General features: G+C 42.9%; 1 protein-coding gene across 1 annotated transcript in view; it reads right to left on the bottom strand.

The window, feature by feature from the left end:
- Positions 1–5,147: 5,147 nt before the first annotated feature.
- Positions 5,148–22,920, bottom strand: part of SYN2 (synapsin II) — a 1,471,271-nt gene continuing 1,453,498 nt past the window's right edge. Inside the window, exon 13 of the mRNA XM_069643930.1 lies at positions 5,148–5,620. Within this exon, the coding sequence (XP_069500031.1) occupies positions 5,485–5,620 (136 nt within the window). The 3' untranslated portion in view covers positions 5,148–5,484. The remainder of the gene's footprint in view (positions 5,621–22,920) is intronic.

Below are 22,920 nucleotides of genomic sequence, written 5' to 3'. Positions count from 1 at the left end.
GGATAGCCGCAGTCACTGCAAGTACACGGGCATACTTTGAATAATATAATCAAAGATGAGAACATTTTTAAGAAATTGTCCTCATCTCATCTGTAAAATGCTTCAGTGGATGGACTTCACAATCTACGAAGATCACGGTGAAATCTGAAGGCCAAGGGCCCAATCAGCCTCATTTCCCCCTGCAGTCAATACAGTTAGTACAGTTGAGTTATAATAACACCTGTTATCAGCACATAGCAGTGATTCACGTTTAAAATGAGTGCTAGATAAGTGAACTTTTACTATGTTGTTATTGCATCTTTATGAGTTGTTTGCCTCAAAGACCAGTGCTATGGTGTCGTATTTTCTATATTTCTACTGGAAATCGTTTATTTATTTATTTAGTACGTGTATATCAGCGCACAAAGCCCTGGGGTATCTAGGTGCTAGTTACAGTAAGTGGAATGGCAAAGTCCACAAGGGGTAAAACTACACAAAGGGTTACAAACCTCATGGTGCAGGGAGCTACTTCAGGTATGAAAGCAAACATGCGTGGCAAAAATAAGTGTGAGTGAACATTCTGGGAGAGCCTCGCCCCAAGGTACGGGGCTGCTGCAGGTATGTAAGCAGACATGAGTGACAAAAATAAGTATGAGTTCACATTATGGCACAGCCTCGCCTCAAGGTACGGGGCTGCTACACGTATGTAAGCAAACATGAGTGACAAAAGTAAGTATGAGTTCACATTCTGGCAGAGCCTCGCCTCATGGTAAGGGGCTGCTACAGGTATGTAAGCAGACATGATTGACAAAAGTAAGTATGAGTGCACATTCTGGCGGAACCTCTCCTAATGGTACGGGGCTGCTACAATTATGTAAGCAAACGTGAGTGACAAAAGTAAGTATGAGTGCACATTCTGGCTGGACCTCGCCTCATGGTACGGGGCTGCTACAAGTATGTATTTAGCCACTAGAACTAGAACTACACACCTGAGTGATGCCACCGAATCGGATTGAGGACTATGTAAGGCATATTGCTATGCTTGCACATGTAGCCTTGGACTAAGATATGCAGAGTAATGTCCATTGCCCAATGGCGACTTGTGAAAGCAATCTGTTTTATTATGGTGACAACACTGCCGGGAAGGGTGGGGTACATATCATTCTAACCATGATCAACTGCCATTGTATTTATATTTTGCTGTGTAAAGTTCCTTTTTTGTTGCTATAAAGTTTTAAAATGTTAAAATATATATATATAATGTGGAAATCACAGTCAGCGAAACCTCATCTTGAATTCCATTCCAGCTCTACTCATTGGGCCGGCTCTCGCCGGATCTGAGATCTGGCACCAGATGTGTTGTCGGAACTTGGGATCCAGCCAGAATCAGCTGCCCCAAACCCATGCTGTGCGCTGGGATACTTAAAAAAAAGGGTGCCACAACGGCACAGAGTAGGGGGGAGGAGCACCTCATTGCCGCCATGAGCGCTCTTCTAGCTCCGTCGCCCTATGTGCACATAGGAGGTCTAGTTGTTTCTACATATTTGTAACCAACTAAGAACAAACACCAGAGAGACACACGGAGCCAGCACACATTCAAATCTGGCCTCTAAAAAATACAGCACATCAGATACGTGATATATTATGTGCTGCATTTTTCAGAGGCCAGCTTTTAAAGTGTGCTGGCTCTGGTGACCCCGTGTAATTGGTCTTGTCTCGTGCACGGAGTAAAAGTGTGGTTTGTGAGTGATGCTGTGGGCAAATTTTATGTGCCTGCATACTGGCTGCCAGGGTCGGACTGGGGCATAAAATTGTCTCGGCTCCAATGCAAAAGTTGCCATTTATTCGTTTTGTGCCAGAATGTTTGAAATTGCCGTAAACTATTATTTTGGACATTTCCTTTGATCGAAGGTCAACTGCCAGCTCCGCCCCCTCTAAACTCTGCCTCCTCAGACACCGCTGCTCCTGCCAAACTACGCCCCCACCCCGGCCCTTGTGGGATCCCCCATCACATTTCTTCCATTTCCACCACTGGTCCATCTAGTATCTCCTGTGCACCCACCTCTTTCTTCATTCCTCCACCACTGCCTTTCCACTCTAGCCTTGTGATCTAAACAACGAGGCATTCCGCCTTCTTTGGTTTATTATTGACATCATCCTGACAAGAAGTCAATAAAGGGTTGCTATCTTAAACTCAGTGTGTTCATACACGCGATTTAAATACATGAACATCACACAACAGCTCAAAGAGAGACTGACCAGAATCCTGAGGGCTGCTGTAATATTCTGCAGAGAAAGCTGGTGATTGAGATTGCAAGTGTTTGGCTCATTATAGATATATGATGTTGCTTCTAATTAACAGGCCTTCTTGTGGGGAGTGATGGCATCGTCCCAACATCCTAACATCCAATATGTTCTACAATAGTTTTTTTTACAGGATACTCAATGATGCACACGCAAGTGACTTGGATCAGTGCAGGAAGAAAAATACATATATAAGGCTCATTTCAAGTGTGGTGGTAAATTAATAGCAAATCTGCCAAACTCATTAACTGTTGCTGCCATCTGGTGCCGTGCACTTACCATGGGGTTGTGAGTGGTAGTATGGTGGTGTAATTCCCCATTTCCGCAGTATATAGGACTTCATGGGGATTTTCGCATGATTACTGTGAGTGGTTATTTTTCTGTGGTAATTCCACTGATTATTGGAGGTAAAGTGGAGGATTCACCTCCAGTTTTTTTTGTTGAATCCTCCACTTTACGTGCAATCTCGGAAATCAGTGGTGCAGTAAACGTGCTGCCCAAAAAAGTGGGGGTGATGCAATTACCCCCACTTTTTTTAATGAACCGCCAAACTCATTATGAATCCCAGAGTGTGCTGCTACAGCAACAGAAAGAAACACATCAAATATAGACATTCCGTACCACAGAAGCACATGTGAAAATGTAGCTGAGCTGCTGAGCGCATGTAGGTAGCTCTGAGAGCGTGCAACACCAGTAGAAGTGCAGGGTGCATACCCAGTGCCCCATTGCAACCATGCACTTGGAGAATCCATCGCATTCGCTGTTATCGGAAAAGTTAGCCTTAATAACAGGTTGGTGCAGGTTGGTGCAGGTTGCATTTGCTTGAAGTCAGAAAAGGTAACATTATACTCAGACACACACCCACACATCGAAACACAGTGTGGTACAGTTTGGGCTTTCAGTCCAATTCTGCTAATAAAGGTGAGATGGAAAATAGTACTGGCACAATAACGTGAATCCTCACAAGGCTGTGTTGGAAACACTGCAGTAGGAGATTGCTCTTTGTCAAGGAAAAGGACTTGATGTTTATTAGGAGATGGAGCAACAACATACATTTGGCAGTAAAGCAACATGCAGGTCACGTATTCTGTGAATCCAATTTAAATTGTATGAAATGTACAGAAACAAAACAGTTATATTGATACATGTGAAGATTAAATGATACAGCAGGTCACTTACTCTACATGACTTGACTTTGCTATGCATGCAGAGGAAGCCCAGCGATATGACAAAGGTCTACAAGTGGACAGAGGCACGATGTTTAAAAGGTAAAGACAAGAGGTGTTTCATTTTCCAGTGCATGCAGAGTGGAAATCTTACAGAAGCCTTTTTGGGTCTCTTCCAGACATGATCCACAGTAGAAAGCATGGACACCCAACATTATGATATAGCAGGGACCAAGGCTACCTTTTCTATCTCACTTTCAAGCCTGTTGAGTATCAGCAGCCATGACCACCCTTCACTGTGTCACCTCATCGCTGATCTGTTACTGCCTCCGTCAGGGGAGTGAGATGACAACCCTTCTAACTGTACGAAAGTGGAAGATGAAGAATGCACTTTATTTCCAAGTGCTCCACTCGCGGGGAACATTCTGAATGTGGACTTTTCTGCATGCCAAAGGCTCCTTCTTACCTCCATGTGTATGTTCCTGCAGGCTTTTCACCATCAACAAACCATTGGCCCTCCTTGTCCCTGGTTTGTAGCATGATTTCCCCTATGTTGTTGGGTTTCCGTTTCCCAGGCCACCATCCACATAGATGACATGATCTATATTAGGAAAGCCAGGAGCGCCCTTAAAGTGCACTTGAAATCAAAGTAGGATTTTTTGAGGGTTAGAGGCAATATATTCCCTCGAAAAATTAAAATGTAATCGGTGTGCTGAAGCCTTTTCACACTGAGAATGATTGTACATGATACCATTCTGCATAATGGACACAGTGTTGCTTGCCAAGTCCTGTGAATTCTCGGGTTTCCCTTCTACACTTGCCACTAATTGGGAACACAATCTCACACTGTGGCCAATTTTTCAGGAATTAATTACAAGAAGCCATAATGATTAGAGGCACTACAAAAACATCTAATTCCTCTCTTAATGCACCTTTCACATATGATTCTATGGGCACTAACACTGTTTTTAACACTGTTTTTAACATGTAGGCTCTTTGAATAGTAATACAACTTGTAAGGACGGCGTTAAGAACTTGCTGAGTGTAAAGTAGGATTGCTGGGTCTGGTCGGATGTTCGCAAAAGGTCACACTGCAGAAGCCATCCAGGAAACCACTCTTCTTTCAATAATGTATCAATTGCTCATACACTTTAAATAAGTGGCTTGTTATTGTATGGATCTGAATGACACCTGGCCTAGTAGGATCGTTTGTCTGTCTTCCCCTTGTTTCCCTCCCTCCCTGCCTCGTCGCGCCTTGAAACACTTGTGTATAGGCGCGTTACAAATACCATATCATATCATATCATGGTTGATTAGTTTCAGGCAAGCAGTGGCCTAGTCCCAGGGGGATAGCTCAGCAGCAACATGCTCGCCTTGGAAACAAGGCGACATGAAGCAACACAGGTTCGATGCCGGGTCCAGGCTTAGAAACCTCTGGGTATTAAGCACATTATAAATACGCAACTAAGAGACATATTCCTGTAAAAGCACAGTGTGAGCACTTTAAAAATGCAAATAAATAAATAGTGCAGAATGGCCCATGGAAGGCCAACCACTTTCAGCATCTTGTCAATGCTCTTAGGTGGGTAGAGCGATGCAGCTGAATACAACAGTCTAATAATACAAAACCTTAATATATATATATATATATATATATTGCATGGTAATGCAATTACAATAAATAAAAGCAAGGGACGAATGCTCATAATACAAAGCTTTACTACGACTGTACACAGACAAAGGCTGTCGATGAGGACACACATTAAAGGCCACAATATCAGAGATGGGGGTCCTTCAGTCAAGCTCTACTAGATACAGATGCTCAGTACTGGCAGTCCTGCGCTTATTGTTCTGAGTAAGAACCTGTTCTACACTGACAAAGTCCTTATATGCTTTACAATATTGCTTGCTTATCAACAACAGAGCAGCAGGAAGAGCATGAATATAAAAGGGCCACATGTTAGAAACTAAACACTGTTTTTTTGTTGTACTGGGGACTTTGTTCAAAGCTACATTGGCAAATGCTTGCCAGGAGCTAGTCTGAGAAGAGGCTGGCGAAAGACTTTCTCAGGTTTCGGATTGTTTCGGCCTTGCCTTCCTCCTCATTCACACTTGACCGAAAAAAGGATGACTCGCCGAAGCTGAAGGCATTTGTCAGTGACTGAGACTTGCTGCAAGAAAAGGAACAACAAAAAACACAGGATTAAAAATGATCGACGGTCCATTCATCTATTTGTAAAAAGAGTGGTTGGTGCATATACACTTGGTAAATACTTTGAGCTAAAAAGACAAAAGAGCTTCATTAGAGTTTGGTGGTCATTGAGTGGTAGTTCTGCTGAATTATCTCCAAAATCATTTACCACCAATTGGTCCCTTTGGTTCACCATGGGATTTACAATTGGCAATAGGGAGGTGTCATTCCCCATTTTTGGAGGATTTACCACCGGCAGTATTAACGTGTGGTAAATCGGAAGACTTTTGGAGGTAAAGTAGAGGAGGTGAAGCTATCACTTATTCTCCACAAATCAGCAGATTTCCCACACGGTAATACCACCGGAAGTAAATCTGCCAAAACCTACAATTTGGTGGTACGGGAAACACCCTGGTAATTCCGTTACCACCAAATAAACTGGCGGTAACAGAATTACCACCGCTTTTTCCCCCACCTCCAAACTTGTAATGAGGCACAAAGATTTCCATCTAATGTTGAACATGCAAACAATTGTGTACCTAGTTGACCGACAGCAGTTGCTTGTTTGGTGCTCCTGTAGGAAATATGTGACTTATGAAGAAATTTGCCAGGACCATACTGTGAAATATCTCTAACTAAATAGCTTGTTTGAGGAGCCGACACACAGGGGTAGATGATGGTTTGGTTACCTTTCGCTGTGCTTGATGGCCTACATAAGAAAGCATCATAAATATTGTAAAACTAAAATATAGATAACATTCCGTTGCAGAATGCTCACTACATTATTGTGGTTCTGGCTTTTCTTCTTACACCGTGAATAAAGAAATGAGCATCTCATGCAAGTAGTTGACGATTTCATTGGTGCTTACTCCCCCTATGTCCACTTAGCTCTGGCTATCCGCACGTTCTTCAACTGTAACACATGATCTCAAACTCACCTGTAAAGTATGATTTCTCATGCCGAACTATCCTACCATCCTCACACAATATCAGTGGGGCATGTATATGCTTAATAAGCATTCTGCAATACTGGATATACACACACAAATTAACACCTTCTGTGTTGGTCAATTTCTGTATTTACACAAAAACAAAATGAACCAAATCATACAATGGTGCACTATACAATCGAAATGGATGATTGGTTGCATGGTAGATCCACAGTGGAGTCACGCTTGAAGATCTAACATAACAGAGGCACATCATTTCTTCATATCCTTTAATTTGCACGCACTTGGTTCAGAACGTTTGAAATGTCTGTGAATCAGTACAGATAAGCTATGATGTCCCAAACAAAGTGGTGGCTGGAAACGTCATCATGCAGAGGAGGGTCCATTCACTCACAGAGGAAGACAGACTACAAGTCCATGGACCCGAGGTACTACAAGTACAAGGATTACGAGCTGCAGCCACGACCTTCAGAGATAAACGGCAAAGATATGGGCAGGTCTTCTTGGTACGAAAAGCAACAGTCCTAATTAAGCCACAATGGTATGCCATGGAAAGTGGAGAGCAGCAGGACACAACGTGTGATGTACATTTGCACCCAAAAAGGGACAGGGGTCACAACAGCAGGATGCGGACCCACTCCACAACCACCCTTAAAGTAACTGCCCTTAAAGTAGTAGCCCCCTTGTGACTGTCTTTTTTTAATATAATGGTTTTGTAGCTTTCCCAGTATTGTCCTGTGTGTCTCTAGATCTCTGCTGTAATATCTGTTGGGAGGCAGATTAATATGCCATCCATAGCTTCTGCCCCTCTACAGGCCCAAAGTCGTAAAGGTGAGAAATGCTACTCACTAAGACAAGCATACTGCCCTTATCCCAGGCAGGTACAGCTAGAAATAGACACAATCTAAACTAAAGCTGGCAAAGGTAATCAAAGTAATGTTGTGACAATATATGTGCATGCATTAGATGCGAAGCAAAAGTGCACTCAACATGAAGAACACACACACTAGGTAGTATATGCACTTATAGATGAAGAATATTAACATAGCATCCATAAGACATGAAGAATACTAATATAAGCAATGTATAAGTTGGATGCAACATGAACAACACACAAATATATCTCTTTAACATAGAAACACAAGAGTAATGAGCAGCCATCTTTTCCAAAATGGAAGCTACAACACACTTTTAGATAGACAAAGGCCTCAAGGCTTCAAGAGAACATAACATGATGAGACCACAGAAAAACAGATCTATGCAGAGCCCACGCAGAAGCTGGCAACCACAGCCAAGGTTACGTTTTATTAGGGGAGGGTCATAATGTTGCATAGAAGGCACGAGATAGCAATTCCAAGGATGCAGATGTATACTCCCAGATTAATACAAGTTTAGGAGAGCACAACCAACCATTGTTGGGCAGGTGCACGCAATTAGAAGCGAAGATGAATTCACGCAAAATAACTCAATAGTGTGCCCAGTGGTAAAATAAACCATAACACTCACATTAATATTAGCTAAAATACCAATAAATTAAATAATTCCAAACATGGTTCCATCACACGTGACCCATAACTGAAGAACACTGTCTATTCATTAGCAACAAACACAGATAGGACACCTGAATTACTCCTTACACATAAACTCAGACACAAAATACTGCACACGGCCAAATACAAAGAGATCACTGTTGCTCATGGCATAGAACTGAGGGATGGTATCTTTTTTATTGAAAGGAAAGCCGTTTGTGGACCTTTCTACCCCTACCCCTGTCTGGCACATGTTTTGATGACCTGTTAGTTTTCTAAGGTCAGTTAGTATGAAGCCTACCCATGAAAACCCCCAGTATTATGCCGCTCATGAACTAAGGTGCTAGCCAATTACCTACTGCAGAGATGATGTCTTTTTACCTTTATGAATTTAGAAGTGGTCTCAGGAGGAGCCATCAGACAAGCATTAAACAATTACAAATGTAATCCCTATAGAAGGCATATGTAATCACCATCACTAACCAATCCCAGACCCCCGTATGTTTTTGATAACTAATAGTCTGATTTATGTATTTATTTATTTCTAAAGCGCCGAAAGCCCGCGGGCCTTGGGGCACTGACATAAACACAAAGGACAAAGCATAATTACAGGGCAATGGGCAAGCTAGTGTGCCCTTGATGTAAAGACAGAATATAGAGCATTGGGGCATAAAGCTCTAGAGATTTAGCTGCAGAGGTGTGTTTTCAAGGTGTTTCGGAAATAACTCAAGCTGGGTGTCTCTCTGATAGCTAAAGGCAAGGAGTTCCAATATGAGGGTGCCAAAACCCCGGAATGATCTACCTAGACCTCTTGCTCTTTTGATTTTGATTCCCTGCAGTAGGGCCAGAGCAGATGATCGCAGATCCCTAGCCGGTTTGTATGGCATGATCATTGCTTTAAGGTATACCGGGGGCCTTTCCATGAAGGGAGCGATGTATTAATAAGCCCATTTTTAACTTAATATGTTGCTGTATTGGTAACCCATGTAGCTCTTTCCTGGTGTTGGATATATGAGCACTTCTTGGAAAGGCCATTGCAAGATTAGATTTTGAGGCTCTGCTCTACAATATGTTGCAATAATCTAACCTTGGCAAAATCATCGCACGAGCGATGGTCACTGAGTTCTTTTCATTGATGAATGGCCATATAGTCCTTTACATGTCTAACAAATATTTTGTACTGGATGTCAGTTATGGCAAAGGTTGAATATATAAACCATTGTTTTTCATGTACTGAGAGAGAGCTCCAAGAATTCAATGCCTTTATGTTGTCCCTGCTTTATTTTGATGATAATAAAGCTGGGTTTTGCCATGCACTTTGCCTATTTGCATCATTTAGTCTGGTTTGACTGATTGCAGAACCTCTGTGTAATTTGGGACTTTCTAGGCAATCTTAACAGGCTGTAGCAGACAATGGTTTGCCAGGAGTCATTGGTGCGTCGAGGGATCCCTGCAGCATCCCTGAAGGCTTTCGGACATGACCTGTGGAGAACAGAATTGCGCACAACAGAGAGTTTGACGGAAGCATATTTTGGAGAAAATCCTGTCTGCTCACTGCAGGCCGCTCTGTGGGGCATGAAGGGTTGTGAGGCTGATAGGGGAGAGCCGACGCTGTAGACCCTCAGCAGATGAACGGATGCAAGTATGACATTGGCCTGGCAAAATGGGGAGAGGAGCTTGTTTGTATATTGGCGAATTGTGATGAAATGAAGAGATAATTTATGAAAAGATCACGTGGCAAATCTCGTTGCAGGGTAATAAATAAAAAGAGATGAATACCTCACCAGGATTTGGGAAGGTGGGCGTAGTGTATTTATTTGTGTAGTTATTGCTGGTACCAGCCTCATGTTGTAAGATAGCTTAGGATTTGTAAAATATAAATGTGTATATTGGTATATATTGTGGAAGATGTGAAGGTGTGGTGTGGACCGAGGACGGTGGTCCAGTGTGGGAGCAGCACATTGCGGCTGTTCAGAGCATGAGTGACATTTGTGTTGCCACTCTGAAGCATTGGGTGACGGAGGAGGCGTGGTCTCAGAGAGAGACGCAGAAGTATTAGTTTGTGGAAAAGTATTATTGGGAAAGGGTCTGAAAGGGAGGGAAAAGAGGGTGAGTGAGAATTGAAATAAAATGTGCTAAGTATTGGCAAGTTGAGATGGGACGTATTATCATTGGAGACACTCATTCACCTGTGCAAAACATTGCCCCGGTATAAGGACAAAACCATTAAATACTACACAGTGGGGTGGGACACAGCAGGCAAAATGTTTATGCCCTGGCCACAAGAAGGCACTCACTTGAAGACCATGTTGCAACACATGTGCTCCTATTTACAGTCCGTGTATACCGGAAAACCGTTGCAGAATCGATTAGCCATTCTTAAACTATGGAAAATGTATGGAGAAGAGGTAGAGGAGCGACCAGCTAAAGAATGGATGCGTAATCATCATGCCAATGGGGGTACAGCACCCACAGCACCTCGTCCTTCACCCCAATGCAGTGAGATGTCTTTAGAAGCCCAGGGATTATATCCATTACCAGCATTAAAACCAGCACCTGGGTATACTAATCCCACATATGTGCCCCTATGTACAATAGTGAAGACATTATAAGTGGAGACAAAATGCCTGTGTCCACACATGTGGAATATGATGAGCACTGCGACTTACAAGCAAAATTGAAAGAAGGCGAGGAGGAAGTCCAGCGAGAAAGAGACAGGTAGGGCAACAGGGATGAGACAGCGATTGTACCAAATGAATTGGTAGGGTGACAGAAAATGCTCAAATTAGATAGACACAGCCTGGACGAATTTAAAGAAAGGGAGAAATACCCTGCCCTATTTGAGTATTTGCATATTGACTATGCAGATATGCCCCAAATGTGTAACAGCTACAGGTACATGCTAGTGGTTGTATGCCCTTTTTCCCGATGGATCGAAGCAGGTCCATGAACACATCCAGATCTCACATGTGCCACAGCATTCCATGTATATGAGGTATTTCCCAGGTAGGGAGTGTGCGAATTGCTCAGCACTGACGATGGACCACATTTTGTAAATTAGGGATTTTAGCACATCACTTTTGGGCATAAAGCTTACATTCTCACTTTCTTACCACCTATAACAGCCTTTGCGAGTGCCTCAACAGGCTCCTAAAGGAGTGAATCGCCAAACTAAAAGAGACACTGAAAAAAAGGTTGGTTCCATTGCCTTCCCTTAGCCCTATTTGCATCACGCAATCATCCCGATCTCTGACCATCACATGACTCCACATGAGCTGGTGATGGGACGCCGAATGCATGCACCACTTGATCCTCCCACTCAAGCTCAAACTGATGCAGAAAATGTTGCTATTGTGTTAGGGAAATAAATGAATGATTAGTTGACAGCTCTGATGGAATCTCCTAAATGTATGTCTCAACACATAAAAGCACGGCAGAGGGGGTTCAACGAAGACTGATTAAGCACAGGGACAAGCTGATCCAAATTTTCTACGGAAAACACTAGCACTGTTTCCAAGGGACAAGATCTTGTTCAGGAACTTCACCAGGAAGTGGCAAAAGCCCTGTGTCAAGGGATGGTTCATAGTGGAGGTGATTACACAGTGCGCAGTAAAGGTCCAAGGAAGGCATGGCTGGTTACACCTCAGCAATGTCAAACTCTACAAAGGAGAGACCCTTCTGCCCGCCACCAATGAGTAAGAAATTGAAGAAGGGGAGGGAAGGCCACAAACAAGGTCGATGACGAGAGCCAATCAGTTGCAAGAAGAATAAAGGACGCATGTTTTTTTCTAGTTTTCTATCAGTTCGACATCCTTTCAAAGACACTCACCTAGAATGAAGCGTGATACGTCTGCAGTGAAAGAAAAATAACAGATGTTCCCTGTAGCAATTTTATTTTTCTTGGTCTTGCCCTTTTTCATGAGCACTTATCCCTTTTTGGGAGCCTGGAACATTTGCATCACCATATTACTGTTCAATCTGTACACTTATATAGTTTTGGAAAGGAATTTTCTTTCAATATTGACAAGGTTCTTCTTGAGAACACTTGTTTTTTAAGGATACAAAAGAAATGTTTCTCCTGATACAAGAATACATGTGTTGAATAATATGGTAAGAGTCTTTATATTGAAAATGTCATAAAGAATGAACATATATCAAATCTTGTATAACAAAACATTTTATGAATAATGAACTTAGGGGTGGTGTAAAGGCTTAAATCTTGTGGGGAAACGGTTGTTTTTATTTTAGGAGTGGGAAACAGGGGTTTGTGGGGTGACCCCCCGAAAAGAAAATAAATTCATTATATTTTTCATTATAAAAGTTTCTTTATAAGTGCATTCTTCATAAAATATTTCTATATAAAGGCATGTAACCGAATAATATAAGATTTTTTTTTAGCACCTGGAAGGAATTTACTTGAAGAGATTTGTCGTAAGTAGATACCCTAGAAATAATGTTAATAGCAATGATTTTTTACATTTTGTAGTCTTTAAATAATTCTTTTTACAGCAGCAAGAGAAAAGATGATTTATAATACAGCTAGACCAGTAAACATGAGTATGAGTAATGTAACAATGAGGAATCGTACAAAAATGTCGCCCTCATTGATGCGCACCCGCAGTTACTGCGACTTTTAGGGCGCACAAAATGAGGGCGACATTTACTGCGCCCAAGAAGAGCGGGGGTGTCCCCCGCTCTGCTTGGGCGCTGTAATGGGAGTCAGCGGTTGCAAGGGTGTCCCCTGCTTACCATTTTGGTAAGCGGGGGACACGAAAAAGAAAAAAAAAAAGCACTCTGCAGCGTCAGCTCTAACCCATGTTAGTGGGAGGAGCTGATGCCGCAGGGATAGCAGGGTGCAAGCGGCACACACAGAAGTGTGCTGCCGTGAAAGGTAAATTGGGGGTTGGGGGTAAGAAGGGAAAAGCAGGACAGGGAAGCGGGCACAGTGATCTATGTGATCACTGCATCGCGCCGTAACTGGCGTCGGCATTTCGGCCGTCGCAGTTATGGGTGGCGTAGTGATCACATAGATCTCAACAATGATACACGAAATGGCACCAGAACAATTCCCTGTAGTAAACATACAGAAGAGGAGACATAAAAAAGAGTGCTAGATGACTCTGTACACCTGAGAAAATATATTGCTGATTCTTCCCATGTCACCAACGATTTGTGGTACCAGTACATGAGCAAAGTAGGGAGGTAGACCTTTGATGAGAGCTATTATGTGTGATCCCTCATACCCTACACCATGAAATGTGTGGCCACAGAAATACCTTCACATAGAGCACACTGCCTAACACACTTAGCATTTTGCACAACTCAGTTCAATTCAAAGTAATATGGGCCACTTTATTAGGATAGCTGCATAAAACAAAAGGCTATGATGGAGGATCCTGGAAGAAAACATAAGGTGATGCAGGGCAGGAATAGAGGAGAGGTTAAAATTATGGACCATAAGTTATTACAGTCCATAACTGCTGCACGGAAGGAGAATCCTGGTTGCTGGGAAAGACCTCCAGTTAATATATGGACAGGTATTTACCTCAGAAGGTTGGGTCGAAGGGATGATGGGGTGCAAAGCACAAGCCCTCCTGACATTACCAATAGAGGTGCTACAAAATGCAATGGTATATATGTCTCAAAGAATGGACTGACTATTCCAAATTGCTCACATAGTCAGAAGATGAAGTAGGCTCCCTACCCATAATGCCTGTGAAAAATGCCTCATTATGTTTCAGGAATACTGGCCCAGTGAAAACCAAGGTTGCAAACACATTTGTGATGTGCCAGGCATGAAAATAGGCACCACTGTATTAATGGTTCACTATTGAGCCTGTGGTTCAAGGGCTTCTAGGCCAAATTGGGGAGGCTTGTGCTCCCTAGTGGTAATAAGTGTACACTAGCCTGGGTAGTACCCCAGAGTTAAGTACAGATTGTCGATTTCCCCACAATGCACGCAAACAGAAGACATAATAGGTCCCTTACACTTTAGGGCACAAGAAGAAGTAACTATAACTTGGCAAAGATAGCAAGCACATATGACAACATATCAGCTGAGCATACATTATTTAGTAGAACAGAGATGTTCTTTACATCCCTCTTTTCTCCGAGATTGCAAGCCAATATGGATGCAAAATGGCTGCTAATAACCTGATGGGAACTATTGCAGACTATAAATACAACTGTGTAAGACTTTAACGCGATAAGAGAAGAGCTTAGGGCCATAAGACTCATGACTCTCCGGAACAGTAACATTCTCGATCTGATAATGGCTACGTGAGGCAGGGCATGTGCTAAAGAAAATTGGTCCTTTTTGCTAGATGTATCTAGAGTTACTCTTCACAGCCTCTACCTGATAGCGATAGGTATTGGAGAGTTGGAAGCATGTCCCCCCTATTTGCCACATGCATAGTTATGCCAGCCTTTCACCGACCTACTTTCCAGAGAACATACTGAGGTGGCCCCAAGGATACTCAGAAGTCACCACACCTTGAAGGAGATTCCATTCTCCAGAATCCCATACTGAAACGGCCATGGGATTTATGCGCAACACTGACACACACTTCCCAGATTAGCAATTGAAGCAGGCCTCAGGTTCATGAACAACAGGCGTGGTAGTGCACCAACACTGATTGCCATATGCATGGAAAGGGATTATCAGAGAGTGGCTGATAATCACTGAGACCATGCACCACAAAGAGAACATCACTAATCCTCCCCTGCTCCAACACCAATGAAGACATACTTTACTGGCTAACCCCATCAACTGCTTTTGTCTGCCCAACCACTTCAACCTGGCTTCAGCTTCCCCTGCAACATTGCATGAACAGACTGCAAGGCCGGAATGATTTTTTGCCTTTCTCCACCGTTACAAATCCTGTTACTAGAGATTGGTATGAGCAGGAAGCTCAGGGATGAAACAGTGGTGTGAGGAATACTGCAGGAACAAAGGGAAACACCTGTCAAGGGAGATTGGGAAAAGGGAACAACTAAATAGGCAGTAGAATTGACTATCATATTATCCACCCACGCTATAAAAGGGCAGCAGGCCCTATTGGGCGGGTCACCAACCAGGCTACCACCTTTGGATGGAGAGAGAAAAAAAATAAAGTATAGTATTCAATAAGTAACCTGCATTGATGAATCTGGAGGCAGGTTCCCTGTGGAGCTGTAGCTTATTATTCACAGCATGAAGACAATCAACAGTAGCTCCAGGTGACATCTGCTCTGTACTGCAATCACTAGTCATCCATATATGCTCATTCTCTCTCTGATCTAACTGCTACTCATGGAATATTCCTGATCTGGCACTTCTCCCTGTCCACCTCCCTGCACTTGCGCGATCTGTGTGACACAAGGCCTAGTAAGATCATTGTTTTGTTCTCACTCTGTTTCCCCCTCCTCGTCTTGTCGCACCTAGAAACACTTGTGTACAAGTGCGTTATGAATGCCATATCATATCATATGCTGACAGTATATGTGTCACATGAGTGCATATTCTGGTCAGTCAGTCAACCATATTTTTATTCGGTTTTGACCTTCAAGTTCCAAAAACAATGAATACATATAAGACCCAAGTACACACATATAGAACTTCATATACAAATCTTACACTTATAAATCATAAGAGTGGACAAATACTACACTAAATACATACAAAGACCAAATACACATATAAAAACAAATCGGCTGAATGTTCCTGTTCAAAGCTTAACATTTTTACATCATTGGGGTGGGCAGATATACAAAATGACAAGTCAACAGGTGCAAATCAACAACATGATTCATACAAGACTCACAAATTTGGCAGGCCGTAGGGAGAGAGAAGCACACAATTGCTTAGTATAAAAAAATACCGAAATTAGAAATAAAACTTAGACAGCTATGAAGGAGCTCAAAATTAGTGGACTTCTGTTAAGCAGCTATTGTATTTAAAAAACAGTGATCAAGGAGAGCAATTGCACGCAGCCTCAGATGCTTATTCATTATTCGCCACTACCACAGGCATTCTTCAAGGTCTTATTTCTCAGCAGCCATGCCCTGTGAATAAAGCATGCAGTTCCAAACACCACATAAGGGCCCAGGCATTCTCTTAAGTACCTTAATAGGTAGGTGTTATATGCCGAAAACCAGCATTATTCAAAATAGGTCGCTGGTACATATATCTTAGGTAATGGGATTTATTACAAATCAATAAAAAGTGCAAAATATTCTCTTTATAGTATCCACACATTGGGCAGAGGTCAGATTGTGCCCCCTACCATCTCTTGGTTATGCAGGCAACTGGCAAAAACCCAAGCCTGAATCAGACATAAAGAGATTTCTCCCATGGCGAAAGAATGGTATTCCATCTAATGCTTATCTCGGCCACATTAACATATGTGAGGTAAACACATCCTTCCTAAGACAAAAGGCCATCTGTGAAGGTAGAAAGTCTGATCTTTGTTTGATTTTTAATAATGCAATTATGCACAGGATTCTGTTCCTGAAAGTGTGATATGTTAATCAGACACAAATTTCATAATGCTACAAGACAGAAAACATAGTTCAGTCATGTAACTTTGCTGTGACCATCCAATGACCTTCAAGCAACTTCTGTGCAGTGGCAATGGAGCAGGTTAAAAGATCAAATGTGCATTCACATAGCTGCTGAAATCGACAGAGGTGGTTTTTATGCTCAAATGCTGAAAAGCCTTTTCCCCTAACCATATCAAGGGAATATTTGGGATAGCCTGCTGTCTGTGCAAGGCCTACTGCAGCTGAGACCACTGGTATCGAGGAACCTTCTCAATGAAGGTAACAGAATCGCTACATCCCTTTCTGGTTGGGAAGGGCAGAAGAAAGGACACGCCCTCCCAGCAATACAGATGTTAAGGAACAGACCACGCACCCGGTTCCCACCTTGAACCTTTAGTGAGCTTCAGTGACCCAGATATTTCCTGCCTGTCCCAAGCGTCTTCTTGCCACGTGCCGTTGCTGCTTGTTAATCCATGCTGTATGTTGGACCCATTACTGGGTACACCTCCAGTGAGCAGGTTCCTGGATACCAGTGGTCTCAGCTGCAGTAGACTTTGCACAGACATCAGGCCATCCTAAATATTTCCTTGCGATGGTTAGAGGAAAAGGCTTGCCCTTCTCTTGGAGCTCTCTGTCAGGTAACTGCCCTGGGTTCTGGATATCACCTCGAACCTCTAGTGAGCTGCACTGACCCCTATAGTCCCTACCTGTCCCAAACTTCTTCTTGCTATGTGCCATTGCTGCTTGTTGATCCATTCATTACTGGGTCCAGCACACAGTGCGGATCAACAAGCAGCAAGGGCATGTGGCAAGAAGAAGCTTGTCACAGGCAGGGAATATCTGGGTCCAGCACATGGTGTGGATCAACGAGCAGCAACAGCACATGGCAAGAAGAAGCCTAGGACAGGCAGGGAATATCTGGATCATTGTCGTTCACTAGAAGTTCCAGATGGGAACCGGGGCCAAGGTCTGTTCCTTGGTTTTTAGATACTCCCTGAGGTGGTGATTCAGCAACAGTCACTCAGCCTGAAGCTGAATCCCCATCTCAAGCAGTGTCTAAAATCCTGGTTTCCTGCTGTTAAACCACAAGCATGAGACTAAAGGGAATCTTATGTGGTCCTGTCCTCATGGCTTGCCTTAAAGGGCCTGTGAGACAGTTAAGGTCCCACTCCTTACCTTTTAAAAGACATCTTCATTGAACTTGAATATTTACTAATGAAAATTAAATTAATGCATTACTGGCATGTTCTTCTAACCTAGAGTGCCCATTTATTCCATAATCTGCATTCTTTTTTTTCCCTAACAGGAGTGTGTCATTAGTGTTTTTATTTGTTGTGTGTGTTTTTCATTTAATTAAAGCTTTGAATGTTTGTAGAAATTTCATTGGACATTTCTTATATTTTTATTCCCAAAGTATGATTGTAGTTTTCGATTCTTCTGTGCTACCTCACTTCCCTTCAGAAGAGTAAAGCCTTCCTTAGGCCAGCACTAACCTATATATTATCAGTCTGAGTCTGTTTCTCCTTTATGTCTGGGATAAGTGCTAGCAGGGTGGGGCTGAGTAGAAGATGTATTCACTACTAATCCCTTTACTCCTGAAGATGAGTAGTAGTTTCATCACCCAGATGTCATTCTGACACACGCCCCCGGCCAAAATGTTTCAGCAAAATCCACTAAGGGCCTTGCTCATCCACAAGGTGGGAATATCTACTGAGGCCATTGCTCGAAGTGTTCCATACGTATGCAGCATGTCCATATATGACCTTGGTAGATGTATGGCCCATTGCCACAAATCTGGACTTTCCTCAACTGTGGTCTAGCTACTTTTCTTTTCATCGGCCACCTGCCATTGTAGGCAGTGGGCTAATACACCTCTTCTGTGCTGTACTGAACCTGCTCCAATACCATATTCAAAGGAGTCTGTCTGACGTATGAGTTCCTGTCCATTGCCAGGCATTGCAAGAACCTGGGCCCTGGACAATCCATCTTTAAAGCACTGAAAAGTTGCTTGGCAAGAAAAGATCCAATGGACTTCCTGTGGTATCTGAAGGAATGCAGATAGGGTGTGAGGTCCCCCGTCAGCGGTGACTTGTGGGGAAGCTACAGCTGTGAGAATATTTCCATCTTTTTACCAGACTGCCAAATGACTGGTGGTGGAATTACATGAGGCTTGGCTGCATCACTAGACTCAGCCAGAAACCTGGCAATTCTGGAAAGAGTGTATTGGATCCATGATTTATACACCGACTTGGGGCCAATAAAAATATTATGACAACATCAGATGTCCCAGTCCCTGCTAAGTGACCTGCACCAAAGTAATTTCAATAGCAAAATCAAGAAGGAACCTCCTACAGCACTGGGACACAACCAATATCTGGAGGTAACCTGCCTCAGAATATTTGGACTCACTATTTTGGAGCAAACAGGACTCACTCCCATAGTTGGCTCCTCTGCCTGCATCTGCAGATCAACCACAGTGGTACAGTCCCGCTGCACCTGGCAAAAGGCAGCCTGGCGTGGGCCTTCAGTGGTGGATAGCTCATTTAGTTCCAGCAGGTCCCTAAGGTCTGAAGATTTTGTGTCCTCCATCTCAGGTTCCCATTCTACAGCAGTAGGCAGTCCTGAGATCACTGACTCCTGTACTACCACACTAGGCACATCAGTGGCCACTGGCTCCCCTCTGCTTGGAGTAGGCTCCTCTGTGGGCTTGGGGTCTAGGTGAGGTGCTTCCAGTATGACCAGTCACTTGCTGTTTGCATCAGAAAAAGTGACAAGACATAGGACCTGAAATTGAGGTTTACTCCTCTAGCTCACCATTGCCATTGCCAAGGGGCATTGGCTGAGGCAATCAAATCCTCCGATGTCATCCGACAGACGTGACACTATCAGCCTAGTCACGCAAATTGGATGTGTTTTTCCCATGTGATAATGCATGATACAAAACTATCTGAGTATTTGCGGGAACAGATGCCTTTCTCTTGTGACCTTGTACCATTTCCCTTAGAACTACAACTAGGGAACCTTCAGCCACTCCCTTATTAGAATGTCAGGTTTGCTATCATTACGGGCACGGGAGAGTCCCTGTTCCTTACAGAGCTCACAAAGGGTGCTGGACCCCATGTTCAGTTCCAATGTACAAAGATCCAAAAATACCTGGAAGTATGTTTAATTTTTCCTGAACATTGTTTTATTTTCACATACTAAGCTGTAGGTAGTCTGTAACAGATCCAACCACTTGCCACCAGTGTGATGCAATGACTACTGCTGGTTAAGTAGCAGTGCTGGTCTGAGTAGATGTTGTATTCACTACTCATCCCTGTACTTCTGCAGAACAATAGTCAGTTCCTCACACTTCCCTCTTCTATATCCAATGCTGAATGGATGCCAGCACCTGAGGATCAGGTATTTAATGAAGGTTGGTGTTATAAAGTAAGCGCAAGGCAAAGAAAACCTTACTCTTGAGGGTATATTAAGATGTGCACTTGATACCCCTTCTCTGGGGCAAGAACAAAACAGGTGAAGCATAATTGGTGATAAGGGAATAGAGGGATTAATGCTTTGCAGTTGTAGACAACACTGAAACTCCCAGGTATACAGCCACTACGACCCATTACATTTATGTAAAATAATGTTGAGGAACGCAATCATCTAAACATTTAAATAATACAGTATTTTCATTCATGTATGTCATTCACAAATGTATATCATTGCTTTATAAATAGTGTTCCGTTTCACCTTTGTACTTAGCACTACTCGGCATGCAGGAGTGCCTGTAATCTGAGAAGCTATGCTCTAGACCATACTGATCATTTCTCTGGTACCTGGAAATGTTGCACAGTTGTTCTTAGCACCCTTGCACCTATTCTTCATCAAATGCACAATTGGCCAGTGTGCAACTGGGTCCATCCTTTCATTTTATTCTTGTCCTTTTTATTTTCTCCACGCTTCCGATACTTTTCTTTCTTGTAATTCTACAATGTTCTGTTATCTGGGTTGGCTGGCTATTTTGCTAAGTCCTTCCAGGTTTCTGATTGGCTCTGTCTTTATGTGAGGGACGAGTGGGACTTACTAAAGGGAATCATGATGGCTTGTGGGATTCTATCACTTCTCCCCAGGTGGAGCCTTTCCCTGGGAGACTAGGGAGGTGAGCCCGCTATGCAATACCCTCCCTAGTGGTAGAGACGAGCAGGACCTCACCAGGAGACGCCCCCCCCTCGGGGGACAAGGACTCCCGTTCTGGGAAGGAACTCCCTAAGCCCTATGGTTTTAGCAATACTTCAATTACCCCTTTTGAAGAAAATGATGCCAAATCAATCAAAGTCTGCTATTGTCAATCAAATGCATTGTTTACACCTACAATAGCAAACCCATGTGATACTGAGACAAATAAACTCAAGGGAGGAATACAGAATAGGAGCTTGATAGAGAGAAAGGACTTTGACAGTCCGCCAGGGAAGTTCCCTGACAACGTCATAACTATAGAAGGTGGAGACACCAAAGTGAGAAGCTGGGAAATTTGAATCAGATGTTCAACCTACGCAGAGGAGAGACAGGACAAGCGGCATCCAAGCCTTGAGAAGCATGTAGCTGTGGATCCTAACACCTAACAGGAAGCAATCCAGGAGATATGGGAAATCAAAGCGGAACCAAGGCGTCCAGAGACTTGTGCTCTATCTAGCACATTGAAGCATCTGTTGTGCTAGATGGAATTACCAGCAAAATATTTTGGACCCTATAACCGGACAGACTCAAAGGAGATGGGAAAATACTGCTTTTATATCAAGAAGTAAAGTAGGGCTAATAAACACTCATCAATTCAACTCATGCAAGATCACACATTCTTATCATTCATTTGTAGCTTATATAATGCTAGATGTGTCATCTATGACACCATCCTACGTGGCAAACTTCAAAAACCTATTGAGGGGTGGGATTGGATTAGGGGATCATGTATACTTATAGAAAATGTGCCTGTCAGTTCTTCATTGGTCGTCTCTGTTCTGTAACACACGCCCTGAGCTGTGTCTAATAGGTTACTCATCATAGCAGAAAATGTGGCAGCAGACTAATACTTTGCAACATTTTATGTAAAAGTGTGTGGCAGGCTATTCTAATTGATTGGCAACCCAAATCCAACCTTGGACATTCGGCTTGTTAGCAGCACGTACATAGAAACGAAACCCAAGTGGTTGAAGATACGTCAGCTTTTCCTTTGTTTCCCTACTAGGTCACCCTCTCTCATCGGTAGGCCTCATGCCAGTGTCTTCTGTTTGAAGACTGACCTTGCCAGTCTGCACTTTCTCGGGACCTTCAAGGGAGTGTAGGTACACTGCTATCTTAGCTTCAGGCCTAATGAATAGCCCTTGTTTTCAAGCTCCTCATCACGTGTTACAAGACTGTGAAATTGTCCATATTGACGTTGCTTTTAACCTCATTTCATTCAATGTATGCTGGGTGCAGCACTCTTTTTAGCCTTTAGAGACTTGCTCACTCTATCCCATATTGATTTTTTGATTTTAAATCATCCAATATTTGGCATCAGTAAATGTTCGTGTGGCTCCAAATCTTTGTGAAATATGTCCTTGCATGGTCTGCTCCAAGACTACCTTTGTGCTTTTCCTTCATCTCTCGAAATAGCATCTTAGATTCAAAGCCAATGGTACTCCCCTATTTCGCAAGGAAAACAGCTTCTTCATCATTTTTCCACGTTAAAACTCTGGGTTTGTATTTTGAGGTAGATGGGTTGATTGATATGTGCCTGCGTCCTGCTTGTTCTGATGGTCGTCCTAAACATTGAATGCATACCTCTCATAAGAAATGTGTTCTTTCTACTTTGCATTTCAGCGTATTTACAGTTATTGACAAGGGGGTCACTTCATTCTTATTTGTATTCATAAATACTGCATCATGGAGTACATGTTTCTCTTAGTACTTCGGTTACATCGTCATTCTTAAGTATTTTCATATAATTTCAACATAGGTTCATATAACTTCTTTGGGACATTCTTTTGTGGTCATTAAATGTTGTTTAATGTAAATCCATGTCATGCACCATTTTATTCATGGCTGCCTTTCGACAGCTCAGCAAGGGACATCCTTCTTAATAGGTTTCCTCCATTATTTCAACGTATGAGTATCTTCTGAATGGCTGCCTTAGTGCATATCGTCTTTCATATAGTCAATGAGGTATGGACATATCGCATAAGCTTGTGCATGGGCTCGTGGTTTGTCATTACAATAGGGTGGGGTTCAGGGGGCATTCACTTACTCCCCTACAGAGT

Source organism: Ambystoma mexicanum, chromosome 2p, assembly GCF_040938575.1.
Source record: "Ambystoma mexicanum isolate Mex_15411 chromosome 2p, UKY_AmexF1_1, whole genome shotgun sequence".
In the NCBI taxonomy this organism is placed as follows: Eukaryota; Metazoa; Chordata; class Amphibia; order Caudata; family Ambystomatidae; genus Ambystoma; species Ambystoma mexicanum.
The sequence above is the reverse complement of the archived record's forward strand: the minus strand, read 5'-3'. Positions and strand labels throughout refer to the sequence as shown.